We start from the raw sequence: 20652 nt of genomic DNA, 5'->3' as shown, positions 1-20652 counted from the left end.
GATCAAGATGATGCAATCCAAGAACTGCTACAGGAAAAGCAAATGCTTCACAATGCCCACCTGAAAGAGAGCTCTGAGAGGAGTCAATCGGCCTTCAAGGCAATTAAAGCCAAAGTTCAGAAAGAGATTAGGGTGATGAATGACAACTGGTTGAGCAAGAAAGCAGAAGAGCTACAGGCCTTAGCAGATCGAAATGATATGCATGGACTCTTCTCTGCACTGAGAGCCATCTACGGTCCAAGAAGCAAAGTGATAGCACTAGCAAAAACGGCAGATGGAAGTAAGCTGTGTACTGACCTGAAAGAGATCACAGAAGATGGAAAGAGGACTTCTGCACGCTCTTGAAACAAGAAAGATCAGCAGATCCAAATGCATGCCAATGGCTTACAAGAAGGCTGATAAGAGAAGACCTCTGTGAGCTGATATCACAATTGCTCAAGTAGAGAAAGCACTTAAAGACACCAGAAGCGGGAAGGCACCAGGATAAGATGGCATCCCATCAGACATCCTGAAGCATGGCGGCTCAATACTTAAGTCAGAGCTACTAAAGCTCTATAATGCCTGCTGGCAGAACCTATGCCTTCCTCAAGACTTCAAAGATGCTTTGATTGTGACCATCTACGAGAAGAAGGGTGAACGAAGTGATTATGGAAACCGCCGTGGGATCTCACTTCTGTCGAGTGCTGGAAAGGTCCTGGCTAAGATCATACTGAACCAGATAAAGATCCTTTCAGAAGACGTGTTGCCTGAAAGCCAATGTGATTTCAGATCTGGTAGATCCACCACAGACATTACATTACATTACATTACAGTCATTTAGCTGACGCTTTTATCCAAAGCAACTTACAATAAGTGCATTTAACGTAGGAAATCAGGAGAACTACTAGTCATCAGAGGTCAGACACAATCTTCACCGTGAGACAACTCCAAGAGAAAGCGACCGAACAGCACCAGCCACTTTATATTGTGTTTGTGGACTTTTCAAAAGCTTTTGACACTGCTGATAGAGGGACACTGTAGAAAGTGCTAGAGAATTATGCCTGCCCCCAGAAACTGATCAGCATCATCCGACTTTTCCACGATGATATGACAGGGAAAGTATCAGTTGGAGGAGACGTCAGCGATGCTTTCAACATCAAACGGAGTGAAGCCGGGCTGTGTGCTTGCACCAACCCTATTCACGTTATATCTCGCTGCAGTCCTAGAAACAATGTCAGCCAACTTGAGAGGTGGCTAGTACATCAGGACTTGAACAGATAGAAACCTCTCCAATCTTGTGAGACTCAAGGCGTCTACCAAAACAAGGGAACTCTGTGCTTGAGAGCTTCTCTATGCAGATGACTCAGCTCTGGTTGCCAATGATCCTGGAGAAATGCAAGAAATAGTAGATTGCTTCTCTTCAGCGGCTACCCTCTTTGGACTGTCTCCAAAACAGAGTTTTTGTACCAGCCTCCCCCTCAGAAAAGCCCCGAAGAAGGTCAGCCCAGTATTTTTGTTAATGGAGCAACTCTGGAGACAACTGAGTGCTTTACCTATCTGGGCAGTGCTGTGACAGATACAAACTCCTCTGACTTAGAAGTGGACAGAAGAATCCAAGCAGCCACAAAAGCCTTTGGTGTCCTCCACAGATGACTTTTGTCCCACCATGACATCAGGCTGACAAAAAAGATCAAGGTCTACAACACAGCTGTTCTCTCGTCTCTACTATACTCCACTGAATGCATGACCCTGTATCACAAGCACATCAAGACGCTCACCAACATACAGCTTCATCATTTGCGAAAGCTGCTGCAAATCAGATTGGAAGACAAGGTGCCCGACGTGGAAGTATTGAGATGTGCTGGTACTGTCGGTGTTGAAGCCCTAATAACAGCCTCCCAGCTCAGATGGGCCGGCAACGTGAGAAAAATGCCAGACAACCACCTACTAAAAGAGATTTTCTACAGGGAGCTGTGCCAGGGAAAACGGAAGCAGGGAGGCCAGAAGCTACGCTTCAAAGATGTGCTCAAGCGCCACATGAAGATCTGTGGCATAGATGACTCCAGCTTGGAGACAGTGGCCCTGGACAGACAGAGATGGCGCTCCACAGTAAGGCAATTGAGAACAGGTGCTGAATGAAAGAGACAAGAAGCCTATGATAAGGCCCACCATGCAAGACATAACAGACCAACTCAAACAACATTTGTCTGTGACAAATGTGGACAATATTGTCGCTCTAATGCGGGCCTGATGGCCCACAGGCGTGCTTGCTGAGCTTAAACTGCATCAGTCATCATCATTTTGATGGACTGCCGAAGAAGAAAATTAACTAATAATTTACAGATATATATTCATGTTTTTTTTCATGATTTGCTCATCATTAATGAGTGTCTTTTAATGGCTTATTAATGATCGTTATCATAAAGTAACTATTAGGGTACTAATACTACTTAAGGTAGATATAGTATTTATTACGACAGTAATATGTGAGTTGGGGTACTGTACTGATACTACTTAAGGCAGATATATTTATTAGGATACTAATATATTAGTTGGGGTAGTAATACTATTCTTAAAGTAGATATATTTATTAGGATATTAATATATTTATGTTTATATATATATATATATATATAGATTAGGAAACTAATATATTAATTGGTGTACTAATACTATTCTTAAGTTAATGAGTCCCTGAGTGACGTACACAGGTCCTGGGTGTTCTTGCTGGGAGGCACCGAGATGGGCTGACTGGGGAAGGTGCAGTTCCACCCCTCGATCACACACTCCTCCTCTTCGCCTTCACATCACAAAACAGATCACAAGAATCAGACCGACACACTTGAGCAACACAACCACATCAACACAACATCCAACATCCAACACAGTCACTCAAACATCCAACACAGACACTCCAACATCCACACAGACACTTCAACATCCAACACAAACACTCCAACCTCCAACATAAACGCTCCAACACAAACAATCCAACATCCAGACAAACACTCCAACATCCAACATAAATGCTCCAACATCCAACACAAACACTCCAACATTCACATAAACACTCCAACACCCAACATCCACACAAACACTCCAACATCCAACACAGACACCCCAACATCCAACATAAATGCTACAACATCCAACACAAACACGCCAACATTCACACAGACACTCCAACATCCAACACAGACATGGCGTTTCATCCAAACAGCTGGATCCACCACCAACCCTCTCTAGCTGAACACATGCTAACCAGGAAAATAAGATGCTGTGATGGAATAAACTGTATTTTTTCCTGAATCCTGAACTGAAATATGAAACATAAGGTAAACTGAGAAGTAGTCCTTAACAAAATAAAGTGTGCAATAAAATGAGAATCAACAGAACATGCTTTTAAATCAATGACTTTTCTCTCACGTGATAGATTCAGTTGGTACCTGGCTGACATTGTGTTATACCCATTGGGAAAGTTGTGTGGTTCTTACAGGCCATGTCTTTGAGCTGGTCCACGGTGGGGAGGACCGGCGGCTCACAGTTCTGCAGAAAGTAGATGACCAGCAGCGTCACAGCATAGTTGTTGAGAAGGGGACCGGAGCCACCAGGGTTTCCTGTGTGATCATAACACATCTCTATCATGGCAGACACCAGACCACAGTACCAACACATTGTCTTAACATCAGTATATGTTGCATTAAAACCGACTGTCATCATTACTCCCAATATGACTGTTTCAGACCCCCTAAAATCTGCTGCTTAATTTTGTTCCTTGTGACTTAAAAGCAGATTAAAGCTTAATTTAACAAATCCAACTCATCTCTAATCTCATCTCATCAACAACTGCTTCTCCGGGGTTGGGTCGTGGTGGCAGCAAGCTAAGTAGGGCACTCCAGACGTCCCTCTCCCCAGTAACGCTCTCCACCTCCTCCTGGGGGATACCAAGGTGTTCCCAAGCCAGATTGGACATGTAGTCCCTCCAGCGAGTTCTGGGTCTACCCCGGGGTCTCCTCCCAGTTGGACATGCCCGGAAAACCTCCAAAGGAAGGTGCACGGGAGGCATCCTAATCAGATGTCCGAACCACATCAAATGGCTCCTTTTGACGAAAAGGAGCAGCGACTCTACTCTGAGCTCCCTCCGGATGTCCGAGTTCCTCACCCTATCTCTAAGGCTGAGCCCAGACACCCTATGGAGGAAACTCATTTCAGCCACTTGTATCCATGATCTCACCCTTTCGGTCACTACCCAATTCAATTCTATTCAATTCAATTCAGTTCAATGTATTGTCATTAAAAACAATGTTCAGGCACATGTTAAAAATGAAATGAGGGCTGTGGCTTCACCAAACAGTGCAAGACAGACACAAGCAAACACAGCAAACACAGTATAAGATATACACATGAAGACCAAAAGCTAAAAATAAGCTCATGACCATAGCTGAGGGTTGGAACGAAGATTGACTGGGAAATTGACAGCTTTGTCTCAGCTCCCTCTTCACCACAACAGTCCGGTACAACATCCACATTACTGCAGATGCTGCACCAAATCCAACTCAACGCAGAAAATTGCACACATATCCATCACCTTTTAACAAAACAGAACGGAGAGCATGAAAATATACACAACCCAGTGGTGCACAATGCATGGTGTTGGGAAGATGACCTGTTGAGTAAAGTTTAAAATGCACTCTGGGAAAAATACACATTGTTCACTGGTAGATGACTCCCTCTGTCTGGCATTTTCCTTCAAGAAGACACGATGCCTTAACATGGCAGTTGCAGTTGGAGATGTTTGGTTGTGGCGAGCAGCACATACAACAGTCAGAGCCTTTCTCCCAGTGACTCTCAGTCGTACAGAGGCAACCCTCTCATTCCCCTGGGAGAACTCCAACATGGCGGCACTCAACCAGGGACTTGTGAGTATCCCCACACTGCCCAGTACCTGTCACCTTGGCCAACTCCGGAAAAGTAATAAGTCCAGCCCCTCTCTAGGTGTTTGGTACCAGAGCCCATGCTATGTGGAGGAGAGTCCAACTGTATCTAGTTGGCACCGCTCCACCTCCCGCACCAGTTCAGGCTCCTTCCCTGCTAGAAAGGTGACATTCCACGTCCCGAGGACCAATTTGTGATGCCGGAAGTCAGCATGCCCCGGTCCCAGCCTTTGCCTGCCGGCCAGCCTGCATTGCACCCTACCCCAATGCTCATTCCCGCGTGTGGTGGGTCCACAGGGTGGTGGCTCTATATTGTTTTTTCGGGCTGGGCCGACCGGGCCCCATGGGCCAAGGCCCGGCCTCCAGACGCTCGCCAGTGACCTCCCCTCCCAGGTCTGGCTCCAGGAGGGGGCCCCAGTTTCCCTTTGCCTGGCAAGGTGCTATAACTCTGCTGGTGTAAATTCATTGGGTTTTTTTGGGAATCGCTCTTAGTCTGGCCCCTCCCCTGGGACCAATTTGCCTTGGGAGACCCCACCAGGGGCTATTGCCCCCGACAACACAGCTCGCAGGATCACCGGGACACACAAACCCCTCCACCACGAGTTGGACCCTTTAATTGACTGTTTAACATAGTCACCCATGGTGCGGTAGGCCCGGGTTCGCATCCCAGCTGTGGCGGTTCCTGGCGGCCCCTCCAAATTCGCTGCATTGGTGTCAGAAGTGGAATGGTGAGACCGTGGGTCGTCGGAAGTGCATGCACCCAGAGGCATGAGGGAGCTGATATGCTGAAGCACGGGGTGGGGGGGATATCTCCTTTGTAACTACAAGTAAAACGTCTTTATTATTCTCCCTCCCCATTAGATGATACATATGTGACATTTATTAGTTTTTTTTATATATATATTTTAACTGCCTGTCCTTCCAACTGTGCCCCAACACCACCCCACTATATGATTCACATAAATTACCTTGTTATATTGTAAATGCAGGCCATTTCAACAGTGCCCTGGTCCCTAAGCGCTTTTCAAAACAAGCCCCAGTCCCTTACCCCATTGGTTGTAATGTTTCTACCCCTCCATTGGTTGCTGTGCATCATAAATACCTGCCCCATTGGTTGTTATAGTTTAAATGTTTCCTCATCTGATTGGTTGCTGTTCAACTGAAATTAGAGGAGTGACGCTGGGCAACATAAACAGTTTCTTTGTCGAACCACATTGGCAGCTGATGAGTGCACCACGCACCAAACAGGCCTGTACTGCTATGTATTACAACTTTTTTCCTGTATCTGTATTGATGTATACGTATATGCACACACACACACACACACACATACACACACACACAACACCGTGCGCGGAGTTTGCGAGGGGGGGGGGGGGGCAGGGGGAGCACTGCCCCCCCCCTGGTGGCCGAAACAGGTAATTGCATTGTTTCACAAAAAGAGTGGAATAATTGCCTTGGGCATGACCAGATATTTTATCAATATTTTAAATAACACAAAACAACTAAATGGTACTAGGTAATACATCTGACTTCATATACTGCTTTAGTAAAAAAAAAATGTTCAGGGCTCTGGGTCATGTGACGAGTGACACATACGCTAACGTAAATCGAACCAGCGATTCTCAGCTAGCATACATGGGTAAAAACGTTGTAGTTATCTAGTCGGCATGAAAATATGGACATGAGGAGATTTTTAAAACGTCGAGCTCCAGACGACACAAATGGTCAGCCATGGGGATCTAACAAGGATACAACACAAACATCAATAACCGATGATGACGAGAGGCAAAACGATACTGTTGTGAACTTGGAGGAAACTTGGAGCAGCTCTGGATTAGCAGCAACTGCTAGCAGTCCTGACGGTCACCCCGCAGATGCACTAGCTAGCCCAACTAGGTACCGCAGATGCACTAGCTAGCCCAACTAGGTACCACAGATGCACTAGCTAGCCCAACTAGGTACCACAGATACACTAGCTAGCCCAACTAGGTACCGCAGATGCACTAGCTAGCCCAACTAGGTAACACAGAGGATCCTGGAGAAAACACAGCCGTCCTAAGCAACCTACTCTGCCCCAATTCCCCTCAAAATGTTTTGGAAGTACAAAGCGATCGTTTTCCACTTAAGTCGAACACTTCCTTAATTGCTGGAGACGCCCCTTTGCTTTAGGACTTTAGTTACGTTGGGGCTGTTGCGTTTAGTTTAATTCTAAGTGTCGGGGCATTCCGCCACCTTGTGTCTATTGCGTTCCAAGACAGCCGTGCCGTGATTGGATTTCATAAAGGCGAATTGTTAAATTGTTACGATGTCATTTCAAATCTGCTTTAAAAATAAACATAGTATATGTTTATTTAACATGTTTGTTTTGTCCATATCTACTCGTGCTGTGTTCCCAGGGTGGTAGGCCAGGTCTCAGCTGTTCCAATTAGTTTTTGTTTTTTTTGCCCCCCTGGCTCGAATGTCAAACTCCACCTATGACACACACACAACACACACACACACGTGTATATAAACTTAGCACAAAAAGTAAGGAAATGTGTGTGTAGTAGATGATGTCTTTGTTGTAACGAGGCTTCTTGGCAGTAAATCTTCTATCAGGCAGCTGGTGGTCAGCACCTGGGGTACCAGGAGCTCAACACAAGAGTCAATAGCAGCAGCAAAATAAGCTGTTTGGCATTGGCAGAGAAGATCGGGCAAATGTTTCATGGGCACAACCCACATACTGAGCTCTGCTGCTCATCCCACAATGCTGTTCCATACACATGTGGCGCCATTTAAATTTTAAAGTTTTAAATAAACATCATCATACTTTCTGCTTGGTTCAGACATTTTCTTGTATGTCCCTGCTTTTTTTCTGCTCCTCTCCTGAGAGTGTTTGGCGCCCCCCACCCCCCCAGGAGAGGCAGGCCTTACACTTTGAAAACCACTGGTTCAATCTGCTGCAGTTTAAGATGGCTTACACTTAGGCAGTATTTATGAAAATAAAACAACTTTATTTGTAAACTGCACTGTGTCATGTGATCTTGGTGAGGACTCTTCCGAAACTAAACATGACATGCATCTTTGTGTTTCTAGAAAAAAAAAAAGAATATCGGCCGACATCATTATCGGATTTTTACGTCCTGAAATATCACAATTGGTGTCGGTCTTAAAAGTCTTACTTCCTTTAGGCTCTACCTAAAATCCTTTTAAATCCTGAAAAACTACAAGCAAACAAACGCCCTTTTGTAGACTGCATCACTGGCTTATCTAGAACAACTCTAATGCTCAACTTGAACCAGCCCCCGAGGATGCACTCTTAGTGCCGGTCCCAAGCCCGGACTCATGGGGAGGGTTGGGTCAGGAAGAGCATCCGGCATAAAACCTTTGCCAAATCAAACGTGCGGATCATAAATCAGATTCGCATACCAGATCATTCAGGTGGCAGAGATGAAGATGATAAGAGTTTCACTGGGAGTGATGAAGGAGGACAGGATTAGGAACCAGTATATTAGAGGGACAGCTCAAGTTGGACGGTTTGGAGACAAAGCAAGAGAGACAAGATTGAGATGGTGTGGACATGTGTGGAGGAGAGATGCTGGGTATACTGGGAGAAGGATGCTGAATATGGAGCTGCCAGGGAAGAGGAGAAGAGGAAGGCCAAAGAGGAGGTTTATGGATGTGGTGAGGGAGGACATGCTGGTGGCTGGTGTGTCAGAGGAAGATGCAGAAGACAGGAAGACATGGAAACGGGTGATCCGCTGTGGCGCCCCCTAACGGGAGCAGACGAAAGTAGCAGCAGTAGTAGTAGTAGTAGTAATAGTAGTAGTACTGCAGTAGTATTAGTGGTAGTAGTACTAGTGGTAGTAGTAGTAATATTGCAGTAGTAGTAGTATTAGTGGTAGTAGTACAGTAGTATTAGTGGTAGTAGTACTAGTGGTAGTACTACTAGTCGTAGTAGTAGTAGTACTGCATTAATAGTATTATTAGTACTAGTAGTAGAAGTACTAGTGGTAGCAGTAGTAGTAGTAGTGACAGTAGTAGAAGTAGTAGCAGTTGTAGTAGCACTAGTGGTAGTAGTAGTAGTGACAGTAGTAGCAGGAGTAGTAGCAGTAGTACTACTACTAGTGGTAGTAGTAGTAGTAGTAACAGTAGTAGCAGTAGTAGTATTACTAGTGGTAGTAGTAGTAGTAGTAGACTGGAGCACAGGTTTAAAACTCATGAGTGTGTTTGTAGGTATTAATTTCCGCGGTTAGATTTGGGTAGGACTTTCCTGTGAATAGGACCACCATGGTGTCTTACCAGCTAGCTGTTTCTGCTTGGCCCACCAGCGGATGCAGTAAACCAGAGGCCTGAGCCGGACATCTGCCCCCGAACACAGCTGAAGAAAGACGGTGTTCCTCACTGCAAGTCTGGTCAGGAACGATATGACACAAGAAAAACATGAAATAATCCTAACAATCCAGTGACAAAAACACATTCTTTGTAAGTATTCTATGTGATGTTTATTCACACCAGCAGATAAAACAGATGGATCCAGTCTTCCAGTTCTCAAGAAACCCTGCAAATGCTTACACAGAGTACACACTTCCTGCACAGGTTCCACTTTGAGTTGAAAGAGAAAAAAACATTTCTTGAATCTAATTTATCTCGACATCATTTTGCAGAGTGGTTATCAGGAACTGCTGAATGCCGATCACAAGTAGTTAAAATTACTGTCAACTACACCATACACTCCACATCCAAAAACTACACCATACACTCCACATCCAAAAACCCAAAATCGAAAAACTACACCATACACTCCACATCCAAAAACTACACCATACACTCCACATCCAAAAACTACACCATACACTCCCATCCAAAAACCCAAAATCGAAAAACTACACCATACACTCCACATCGAAAAACTCCACATCCCAAAACTACACTATACACTCAACATCCCAAAACTAGACCACACACTCCACATCTCAAAACTACACTCTACACTCCACATCCAAAAACTACACCGTACACTCCACATCCCAAAACTACACCATACACTGCACATCCAAAAACTACACCATACACTCCACATCCCAAAACTACACCATACACTCATCCAAAAACTCCACATCCAAAAACTACACTGTACTCTCCACATCCAAAAACTACACCATACACTCCACATCCCAAAATCACACAGTACACTCCACATTTTTTTTTTTCTAAAATTTATTTCTGATTTTTCCCTTTTTTCTCCCAATTTAGTGGCCAATTGATCCCTATTTTAATTCAAACACCCACCCTCGTATTGCATGCGTTCGCCAACTGCATCTCTCCGGCCGGCAGTCTCGAAGGAGACGCCTCCCCACTTTCGTGACAAGGCGAATCCAAGCCGAACCACTGTTTTTCCGACACACACAGAGACGCATTCACATGACGAACACAAGCCGACTCCGCCCCCCTCCCGAAGACAGCGTTGCCAATGATTGCTGCTTCGTCGAGTCCGGCCATAGTCGGATCTGACGAGACCGGGGCGCGAACCCCAGTCCCCAGTGGGCAACTGCATCGACACCAAGCCGATGCTTAGACCGCTACGCCACCGCGGACCCCACATTTTCTTTTAAAACTACACCATACACTCCATATCCAAAAACTAACCATATACTCCATATCCCAAAACTCCACATCCAAAAACTACACCATACACTCCACATCCAAAAACTACACCGTACACTTCACATCCAAAAACTACACTGTACACTCCAAAACCAAAAACTTCCCGTACACTCCACATCCAAAATCTACACCATACACTCCATATCCAATAACTACACCATACACTCCACATTCAAAAACTACACCGTACACTCCATATAAAAAAGTACACCATACACTACACATCCAAAAACTACACCGTACACTACACATCCAAAAACCACACCATACACTCCACATCCAAAAACTACACTGTGCACTCCACATCCAAAAACTACACCATACACTCCACATTCAAAAACTACACCGTACACTCCACATCCAAAAACTACACGGTACACTCCAAAACCAAAAACTACCCCGTACACTCCACATCCAAAAACTACACCATGCATTCCACATCCAAAAACTACACCATACCCCCCACTTCCAAAAACTACACTTTGCACTCCACATCCAAAAACTACACCATACACTCCACATCCAAAAACTCCACATTCAAAAACTACACCGTACACTCCACATCCAAAAACTACACCATGCACTCCACATCCAAAAACTACACCATGCACTACACCAAGATGACAAGATGTACAAACATGACAAGTTGTCCGACCATGACAAGATGTACAACCATGACAAGTTGTATGATCATAACAAGGTGTACAACCATGACAAGATGTACAACCATGACAAGATGTACGACCACGACAAGTTGTACAACCATGACAAATTGTACAACCATGACAAAATTTACAACCCTGACAAGATGTAAGACCATGTCAAGTCGTATGACCATGACAAGGTGTACAACAATGACAAATTGTACAACCATGACAAGATGTACAACCATGACAAGTTGTACAACCATGACAAGATGTACAACCATGACAAGTTGTACAACCACAACAAGATGCACAGCCATGACAAGTTGTACAACCTTGACAAGATGTACGACCACGACAAGTTGTACAACCACGACAAATTGTACAGCCATGACAAGATGTACAACCATGACAAGATGTACAACCATGTCAAGTTGTATGACCATGGCAAGGTGTACAACCATGACAAATTGTACAACCATGACAAGATGTACAACCATGACAAGATGTACAACCATGACAAGATGCACAGACATGACAAGTTGTACAACGATGACAAGATATATAACCATGACAAGATGTACAACCATGGCAAGCTGTACAACTATGACAAGATGTACAACCATGACAAGGTGTAGTGGAGACTATAACAGGTCTGAAATGGTTTGCAGACTTCTCACACCACTGTCTGCAAGATGATGGTAAGTTTCATCAAACACTAAATACACTGAATTGTCTCATTGATCATTTAGAATGAAATAAGACCAGTTTGCCAATTGAGATAAAAGAAAATTTTAAAAAAACAAACAAAAACAAAATTATAGAGCCATCAGAATTTGGGTCTGCATGGTTAAAGTGATCCCCATAAGAGAAATTAAAACTGTTTAAGAGTATTTCTGACTTGCTCAGGGAGATATGCTGGTCACATCATGACTGACCTGTTGTTGATGGTGATGTCTCCCTGCAGATTGAGCTCTCGGTGGTGGAACTTCACCACTGGGAGGCGTGCACTGCTGACCACGTGCACTTTGTGAACCCCAGGAACGCACCTCCTCAGAATGGCAGCCACCAGATCCAGCACCTCGGTTGGGGAGGCAGTGGACAGGTCGATGTCAGACAGGATGGAGTCCTCAGAGAGGTCGTCATCTGACATGGCCTCCCCTGTCTTCAGATGAGCGACAGATAACCATGTGAAACCAGAAACACACAGCTGACTGATGGTTTGGTGCTTTGTTTTAGTTAGTTTCAATTATGAACCATATTGGGATATGACGTATCCCGGTAACAATGAGCTTAAGGCACAGTTTCAGACAAACTTTAAGAAGAGCTGATGATTTATTTTCAGCCTACAGAGATGGCTACGCAACCATTATCCTTCCATCCATCCATCATCCAAACCACTTATCCTGCTCTCAGAGTCACGGGGATGCTGGAGCCTACCCCAACAGTCATTGGGCGGCAGGCGGGGACAAACCCTGGACAGACCGCCAGGCCCAGTAATTATGCCAATACTACAGCTCAGTGATCCTTAAAGAGAACTTAGAGATGCACCAATTGCAACTTTCTTGGCTGATTCTGATTTTTTTAAAATCTGACCTGCCGATTCCGAGTTTGGCCGATTCCGATTGGTTTTTGTCATGCACTATAATTGACAGTATACACAAACATTTTCACAACTTTTTTTAAATTTCAATTGTATGTTCATCATAAAACATCTTCATTTATGGTGAGACCTTCCAGCCAACGACATGTTTTAACGTCCGTGTGTGGCTGTAACATTACCGTCTGTGTCAATGTGTGCACGACGTGAACCATCGTGCGGCGCATGCATGTAAACCTGACTGGCACGGAATCGGACATATCTGAGACTGACCAGCTGGTCACTGGTCATGGCCGATTAAGCTGAAACTCAGCGGATTCTGGTCGCTGGCCAATCGATCAGTGCATCTCTAAGAGGAATAGCAGGTTTTGGAGGTAAGGAGTTGGGAGGGACAACTGCATGCACAGACCAGGGCTTGGATCATTCAAATCTCCATATTCAAGCTAAATAACACACAGGCCTGAAAGGACCGCAGAGGACGACAGCATACAAGACCTGCTCTGTGCTGGATTTGGCGCGTGCCTGGAAGACCTTGGTGTTTTCCAGATCAAGAAACAGATCCAGGTCACAAGATTGGATCCCAAAAGTGTTGACCGATGAACCAAACTGCAGGATCTGACTGTCTGTAAGCAATCCCAATACAGATAAATCCAATGTGAGACAGCAATCATGATGTGTGTAGGGTAAAACAAATGACCATTGATGGAATTTATCCAGCATCAGTCTGAGGTTTCAGATTCCATCAGGTGAGCTGTGTAATGAAGCTTCACTGGATGGATAGATAAGAGCTAGGACTGGTTGTGTGACTGTACATCTGTGCCAGTTAAGGTTTACCTGGGAAGAACTCAGTGAAGATCTCCTGCAGGAGTTGAACCAGCAACCCTCTGGCCTTCTTTTCAGTTTCTCCCAGTTGAAATCGATCGACAACACACTGCATCTGTTCGTTCACCTGTCACAAGGGTTTACTTTTTATATTGCTTTAATAGACAAGCTAGCAAGGACTTACACAAGAGAGGACTGAGAGAGCAAATGTCCTGCAACATGGGTCTTGGGCCTGAAATGTTGAATTTTAAATACAGGACATCCCACCCTAACCCTAACCACCCATTCAGGTCCATATCCTGTCTGTATATAGTCAACTGAGCATTTCTAATCAGTCTACTGTGAGCCCCCATTTACTCGAGGGAGGTTGGGGACAGTGTCTCCAATAGACGTAGAACCTCTTTCACCTGACAGGTTTCTATGGGGAACATAACAAGTGGGAAATGGAACTTCTTTCACCGGATAGGTTTCTATGGGGAATATAACAAGTGGGATGTGGAACTTCTTTCACCTGACAGGTTTCTACGGGGAGCATAACAAGTGGGATGTGGAACTTCTTTCACCTGACAGGTTTCTATGGGGAGCATAACAAGTGGGATGTGGAACTTCTTTCACCTGACAGGTTTCTATGGGGAACATAACAAGTGGGACGCGGAACTTCTTTCACGTGACAATTTTCTACAGGGAACATTAACAAGTGGGACGTGGAACTTCTTTCACCGCACAGGTTTCTATGGGGAACATAAGTGGGACATGGAACTTCTTTTCAGCGAAAAGGTTTCTATGGGGAACATAACAAGTGGAACGCGAGGGTGGTTGGGGACAGCGTCTCCGATAGACGTGGAACTTCTTTCACTTGACATGTTTCTATGGGGAACATAACAAGTGGGACGTGGAACTTCTTCCATTTGACAGGTTTCTATGAAGAACATAACAAGTGGGACGTGGAACTTGTTTTCACCTGACAGGTTTCTATGGGGAACATAACAAGTGGGACATGGAACTTTTTTCACCTGACAGGTTTCTATGAGGAACATAAGTGGGATGTGGAACTTGTTTTCACCTGACAGGTTTCTATGGGGAACACAACAAGTGGGAGGCTCACACCATCTCCATCAGATCCATTATTGACTGTACAGACGTCCCACCTCCTGTAGGAGTCACTGGTTGTAATGGCCGAACATATTAACCCGACTGGCTCTCCACCCAGGAACACACCCAGACAGGCTTTCTGCACCGCCGGCTGGTTTTGAACCGTGAACCTCAGTGTAAGGATGCTAGCATTCTGCTCAACTACGATATCTCTGTAGTCTGATGCTGGTAAATAGTCTCTAATAGATACTGGTATATACTGATGTTTTACTTGTGTTCCTGGCCTTGTGTCTTTATTGTGAGCATCCTGCCAACTTACATTCCAAATGGGAATAAAACATGAACCCTGAACAAACTGTCAGCTCTGATGATGTACCGTTTGGTCTTAAATTTAACTGGCTGAGGAATCAGGATGCAGTTACATCATCATAACACACACCCTCAATCACACCATCCAGAGCACACATGCTCACAACAATCCACAACACAAGCTGGATCCAGGCTCTGGATGATATCCAGTTTCACTGATTTTCAGGCCTAATTAACTCATTATGTTTTGATGTGTACAAGTCTGACCCTTCATGACAGGGATGGGCATGGTTATTGGTCATTATTATGTCATGATGTGTACAAGTCTGACTCTGAAGGGGACGCTTCATGACAAGGATGGGCATGGTTATTGGTCAACCGAGATGGAGCGTTAATCGAAATGTCAACATCTTTATCAAAATGCCAATGTTTTTTTTTTTTTGGCATTATGATTTGCTGACAATTGCGGTTTTGTATTTGAGATTTTATATTTTTTTCCATTTGTAAAAGCAGGCCATTTGCACATGATTTGCCTATTTATTATGGTTAAATACAATATTTAAGAGGTATACTGTGAGGGGGAAAGTAGGCTATTGTTTTGATATTAAGATTGTTCCACATTTTGAAAGTTTCAGTAAATCAGAAATATCACTTGTAGCTGTTTTTACTGATTTTGAAACTACTTTGTATATAATTATCATAATGCATTGTATATAATTAATGCATTGTATATAATGAACGAGTGTTATGGTTGGCTGTAGTCTAGTGCGTTGGCACGAGTTTTACCAGCTATTACATATAGTATCAATTAACTGGATAACAGATCGCATCCAACAATTAACCCAACAAGGAAAATAAGTGAGATTCTCCAACCCGACTTCATGAGGGTCATGAGACTATTCGACAAGTTTCCAGGAGGATACTCACACTTGCGGTCTGGCAGAGCTCAGGTTTGAGCCAGTCCAGGACCTGATGGAGGTTCTGAAAGTCTTGCCGTTTCTTTGGGATCATTTTGAACTCCTTCCTCTCCCGCGGTTTCACCCGCAGCGTCGTTCCGTTCAGCTGATGCTCCGCCTGCAGCAAGGTCGCCTCTGTGCTGCCCTTCTGATCAAACTGCACAATGGCATAGTGACCCTGCACACAGGATGAAGAACACACCAGTTAGCCTTTAGTGTTTTTCATTGGCGAAAACTCCATGCGCAGTTATGGAGATGAATTCTTTAGTTGGAATGACAGCTGGCAACTGTGTTGATGTGGCCAGATCAGCGTTATGAAGCAGGATAATAAACCTCTGGAGACTTTGTTGGTCATGTGGCCAGATCAGCTTTATGAAGCAGGATAATAAACCTCCAATGTGACAAATGCATTTACACAAGATTCCGTGATTTCAGCTCAGTTCCATTAAAAACCAGCTCGTCCAGGCCACATGTAGAGAAAGTGTGCTTTAAACACTGCATGTAACTTTAGTGAAGAGCTCCTCTAATGGGCTTACCTTGTCTTTGTCCATGATGACCTCCGACACCGGTCCAAACTGCTGGAAGTACTGGGCGAGCTCAGTCTGGCAGGTGTTCTTCTTGAAGCCGCTGACGTAAACACTGTGCTCCTCCTGACATCTGCGAACAGCCCGCATGCTGCAGAGCTTTTGGTGCTTTCGACCTTTCATGTGGTCCTCCAGACTTGGCTCTTCATAAAATGTTGTTTATTCATTAGCGAACAAATACACAGAGAAAACAAGGATTATGTAGAAAAAAATGGTGTCATTATAGAGCTAACTAAAGATAAGTTTAAACCAGTTCACTTACACATAGTTATGTGATATCTGGTGTGTATTGTGTATTTTCTCATGTTTATCAGTTGACTACAGGTAAATAACATCAGATATGCAGGACAAAGTTAGCAAGCTCAGAATTTTACATGAAGTATAGTCAGCTACACTTCCTAACAGAGGTGTGAGTCTACACTGGCCTCACGATTCATGACATATCCGTTCATCTGTTAAAGAGCCGATGGCACGATGCACCTCAGTGTACCACATCCTCACTTTTCGACATTACTGTACATGGTTACATGTTAACCAATAATACAAACAGATGGGGAGCCCGGGTGGTGTAGCGGTCTAGTTCGTTGCCTACCAACACAGGGATCCCCAGTTCGAATCCCCGCGTTACCTCCAGCTTGGTTGGGCATCCCTGCAGACACAATTGGCTGTGTCTGCGGATGGGAAGCCGGATGTGGGTAGGAGTGTGGTAATTGGTCAAGTACAATTGGGGAGAAAAATGGGGAAAAAAATCCACCCCCCACCCCCCCAAAAAAATAAAATAATACAAACAGATAAATCTGATCTGTCTTTTTATTTAGGAAGTGTTTTCAAAAATATTTTGCATCAGGGTTGCGTTAAGGGCATCCGGCATAAAATCGTTGCCAAATCAAATATGCGGATCATAAATCCGATTTCCATACCGGATCAGTCGAGGTCTGGGTTACGGGTTACAAACGACCGCCACTGGTACTGTTGGCCAGCAGGGTACACCTAAGGCCATCACAGACCTGTTATTATTCAATCTCCCATGGCTAAATGCCACTTGTCCCTCTAAAAGAAGTTGGACACCGATCACACTGGGCCATGTAACTAGTTAGCGTGCTGGAGTCTCATTCGTTATCAGAATCAACCAGACAAATCACTCCACCAACAAAGAACGGCCATGCACCACCACCCACAGGATTGAGAAAGATTGTCAATCCTTTCCGTGTCCGGGCCGGGTGAGATTTCCTGTGTTGAGTCAAATTAAGCTGCAGGCTCCACTCCTGGTGGTGCCCTTCCGTCAACTACTTTAAGTTTCAGCTTTGCAACCACAGTCCCCCCGGAACCCAACAACTTTGGTTTCCCTGGATGCTGCCTGGCGGGTCATGGGAATAATGCTGCCGGATCAATAGTCGGCGGTCCAATCCCAATTTCCTCCCAAAGGTCCAAACAAGCCCTGAACCCTCATGGACTTAATTGAAGTCACCTGTTAAGTGCTTGAGAGTGAGAGGCTGCAAGGGCTTGAAATGGTGTAAACAGGAATGGTGTTCTGTCCTTGCTAAGTGTTGTCCTCATTCAATTCAATTCAATTTATTGTTATTAAAAACAATGTGCAGGCACATGTTAAAAATGAAATGAGGGCTGTGGCTTCACCAAACAGTGCAAGACAGACACAGACAAACACAGCAAACACAATATAAGATATACACACATGAAGACCAAAAGCTAAAAATAAGTTAAAAGAGACTTGGAGTACAAAATATTTAAAAATATCTACAGACATTCAGTGGGTAGCCAGGTTCAGGTGGGCAACAGCTTGTGGAAAGAAGCTGTTTTTGAGCCTGGTAGTGCAGGCTCTGAGGCTCCTGTAGCGCCTCCCAGAGCACGGCAGGGGGGAGAACAGTCCATGGTTGGGGTGGGTGGGATCTCTGCTGATGCTCAGACCCCTTCGAAGGCAGCGTTTGTGATAAATGTCTTTTATGGCTGGGAGCTGGGTACCGGTGATATGCTGGGCCGCCTTGACAACCCGCTGCAGAGCTTTCTGGTCTACTGAGGTGCAGTTGCTGTACCACACTGAGATGCAGTGTGGAACATGTACTCAACTATACAGACAGCTAAACACTCTCCTAATCATGCCCCAAGGAACAGACAGATGTGTTGAATGTGGCAGTTCAATCAGGGTGAGTGTGAAAGTGTGGACAACAAATGAAGCAATACAAGTGAAAATCTTACGCTACTGTACTAAACAACAAAGAACAAACAATGATGCATACGTGTTACTTTTATACCAATAAAAAAATGCAACTTACAGATGATGCCATGTATAAGCTATGAAGGAAAGGATTGCGTTGTATTGTAGCTAGCAGTAACATGCGGCCGTCTCTGGCAAGATCTCGAGAGGAAGTGCAGCACTTCCCGTTTCCGTGGTTAACAAAAGGAACTACTCAGAACAACCACCAGGGGGTAGCAAATAAATAAAAAAAAAAAACAAATCTGGTTCCATCACGCTCCCCACCTGGCATCTTTAGGATGTCAAACTGAAAGGTAAGCTAGATAGATTATATCAAATCTGTGAACTCAAAAAACTAGAACTACGAAGGTGGGTAGACTGCCAGCCTTCCAGCAAGCTCCAGAGCATATTCTTGCTCTTTCTTGAGGGGTCTCACTACAATCATACAAAGTCTTTCAGATGAACAGGAGCCTGCCTTGTCCTCACAGAGTATCATAGTGCAGGTGGAGGATCTGCTGTCACGTCTGTCGGCCTGTCAGTAGGAGAGCGTTCAGGAACTCCTTCAGAAGCAGTTACTTCCTCGCTGACCGGAGTAGTGACAACAGAGTCCTCAGGTGAGGCCTTCGGTGAGTGTTCTGGACCTTGTAAGAGCACATCAATCAATGCTATGCCCTTGAACTGTGCATTTGAGTCAAAGGCAATCCTTATTTTCTCGGGTTTCAGGGGGTGGTAAACACCAAAGCTTGGTAAATACCAATACTCATTGTCGGTCTCTGGTGGAAGAGCTGGCTCAGCATGTTCATTTCTGAAGATGTCCTCCATGAAGTCTACAAACTGGTGTTTCATCTCCTGTCTTTTCTTCAGGGTACGGTGGAGTGACATCAGTCGGCTGAGGGCTTGCTCTCTATTATTTGGTAAACCTGGTCTTGGAGTACGAACTAGAAGAGGAGCCACCCAGCTGTTGGAATCACCTTTCATGAATTCCCTGTTCATGATTTGAAGGAAGATTTCATCTTCGATGGAGGGCGCTAGTTTGTCATCATCTTGAGAATGGCTGAAGACCAGCTTGCCTAAGCCTGGTTGGTCAGAAGCCAGTGTGCTAGGAGGTTTGTACCACTCATTTACTAGCTTCTCTTTTAGCCCTTTTCCACCAACAGGGAATGGGTTCAGTGCTGGCTTGCAAACCCTTTTTGAATGGTTCAGAGCATTTTGACCAAAAATAAACTGGTTGCAAACCCGAAAAGTTAGTTCCGAGCCAGCACCAAAAAAATAGCAGATTTTTCAGTGCGAACCATGACGACATCAATGGGCGTGTGACATTCCAGAGGAAGAAGAGAGGAGATAGCCTAACGGTAGATAATGGAGAAATCGGCAGATAACAAGGGTGTGCAGTGGTCAGCTGAGGAAACTCAGTGTTTGGTTGTTATCTAGACATCTCCCGAGTTTCTCGAAAAACTAGAGAGCAGCACGAGAAAGAGTAAGCTGTATGGCGGATTAGCAGAAGAGATGGTCAAGAATGGGTTCACTCGAACGCAAGAACAAATTATCAACAAGTTAAAAAAACTTAAGAAGGACTACCAAGACGATAAAAAAAGAGTTGTCCAAAAGTGGAGCTGGACGATGTAATAATATGATGCCATATTATTGCTAGCTAGTGGGTTTCAGTGGGATGTAGCTAATGTTTACACCCGGTGTGCAACACACAAAGTCCCCCGTTGATGACGTACAATGGTTCCACTAAAGTCTGGTCGAAATGCAGGCCCGTTTGCCACAAACACCAAGGTTCTGAGAATCGTGAATGGAACCGGTGCCTGAACCAGAGCAACTTTGGCCGAAAAGGGCTATTTGAGGAAGATTCTGCTCTCACAAGG

The 20652-nt window shown here is 44.7% G+C and overlaps 1 protein-coding gene across 1 annotated transcript in view; it reads right to left on the bottom strand.

The window, feature by feature from the left end:
- The window catches only part of tut1 (terminal uridylyl transferase 1, U6 snRNA-specific), a 32438-nt gene that overhangs the window by 5933 nt on the left and 5853 nt on the right, over positions 1–20652 (bottom strand). Inside the window, exons 2-9 of the mRNA XM_056297523.1 lie at positions 16522–16712; positions 15957–16163; positions 13641–13755; positions 13302–13429; positions 12145–12371; positions 9198–9307; positions 3474–3596; positions 2687–2779 (exon numbers count right to left, since the gene is read on the bottom strand). Coding sequence (XP_056153498.1) covers positions 2687–2779; positions 3474–3596; positions 9198–9307; positions 12145–12371; positions 13302–13429; positions 13641–13755; positions 15957–16163; positions 16522–16712 — 1194 coding nt within the window. The remainder of the gene's footprint in view (positions 1–2686; positions 2780–3473; positions 3597–9197; positions 9308–12144; positions 12372–13301; positions 13430–13640; positions 13756–15956; positions 16164–16521; positions 16713–20652) is intronic.

The sequence above is a fragment of the Lampris incognitus genome, chromosome 17, assembly GCF_029633865.1.
Source record: "Lampris incognitus isolate fLamInc1 chromosome 17, fLamInc1.hap2, whole genome shotgun sequence".
Classification (NCBI taxonomy): domain Eukaryota; kingdom Metazoa; phylum Chordata; class Actinopteri; order Lampriformes; family Lampridae; genus Lampris; species Lampris incognitus.
The sequence above is the reverse complement of the archived record's forward strand: the minus strand, read 5'-3'. Positions and strand labels throughout refer to the sequence as shown.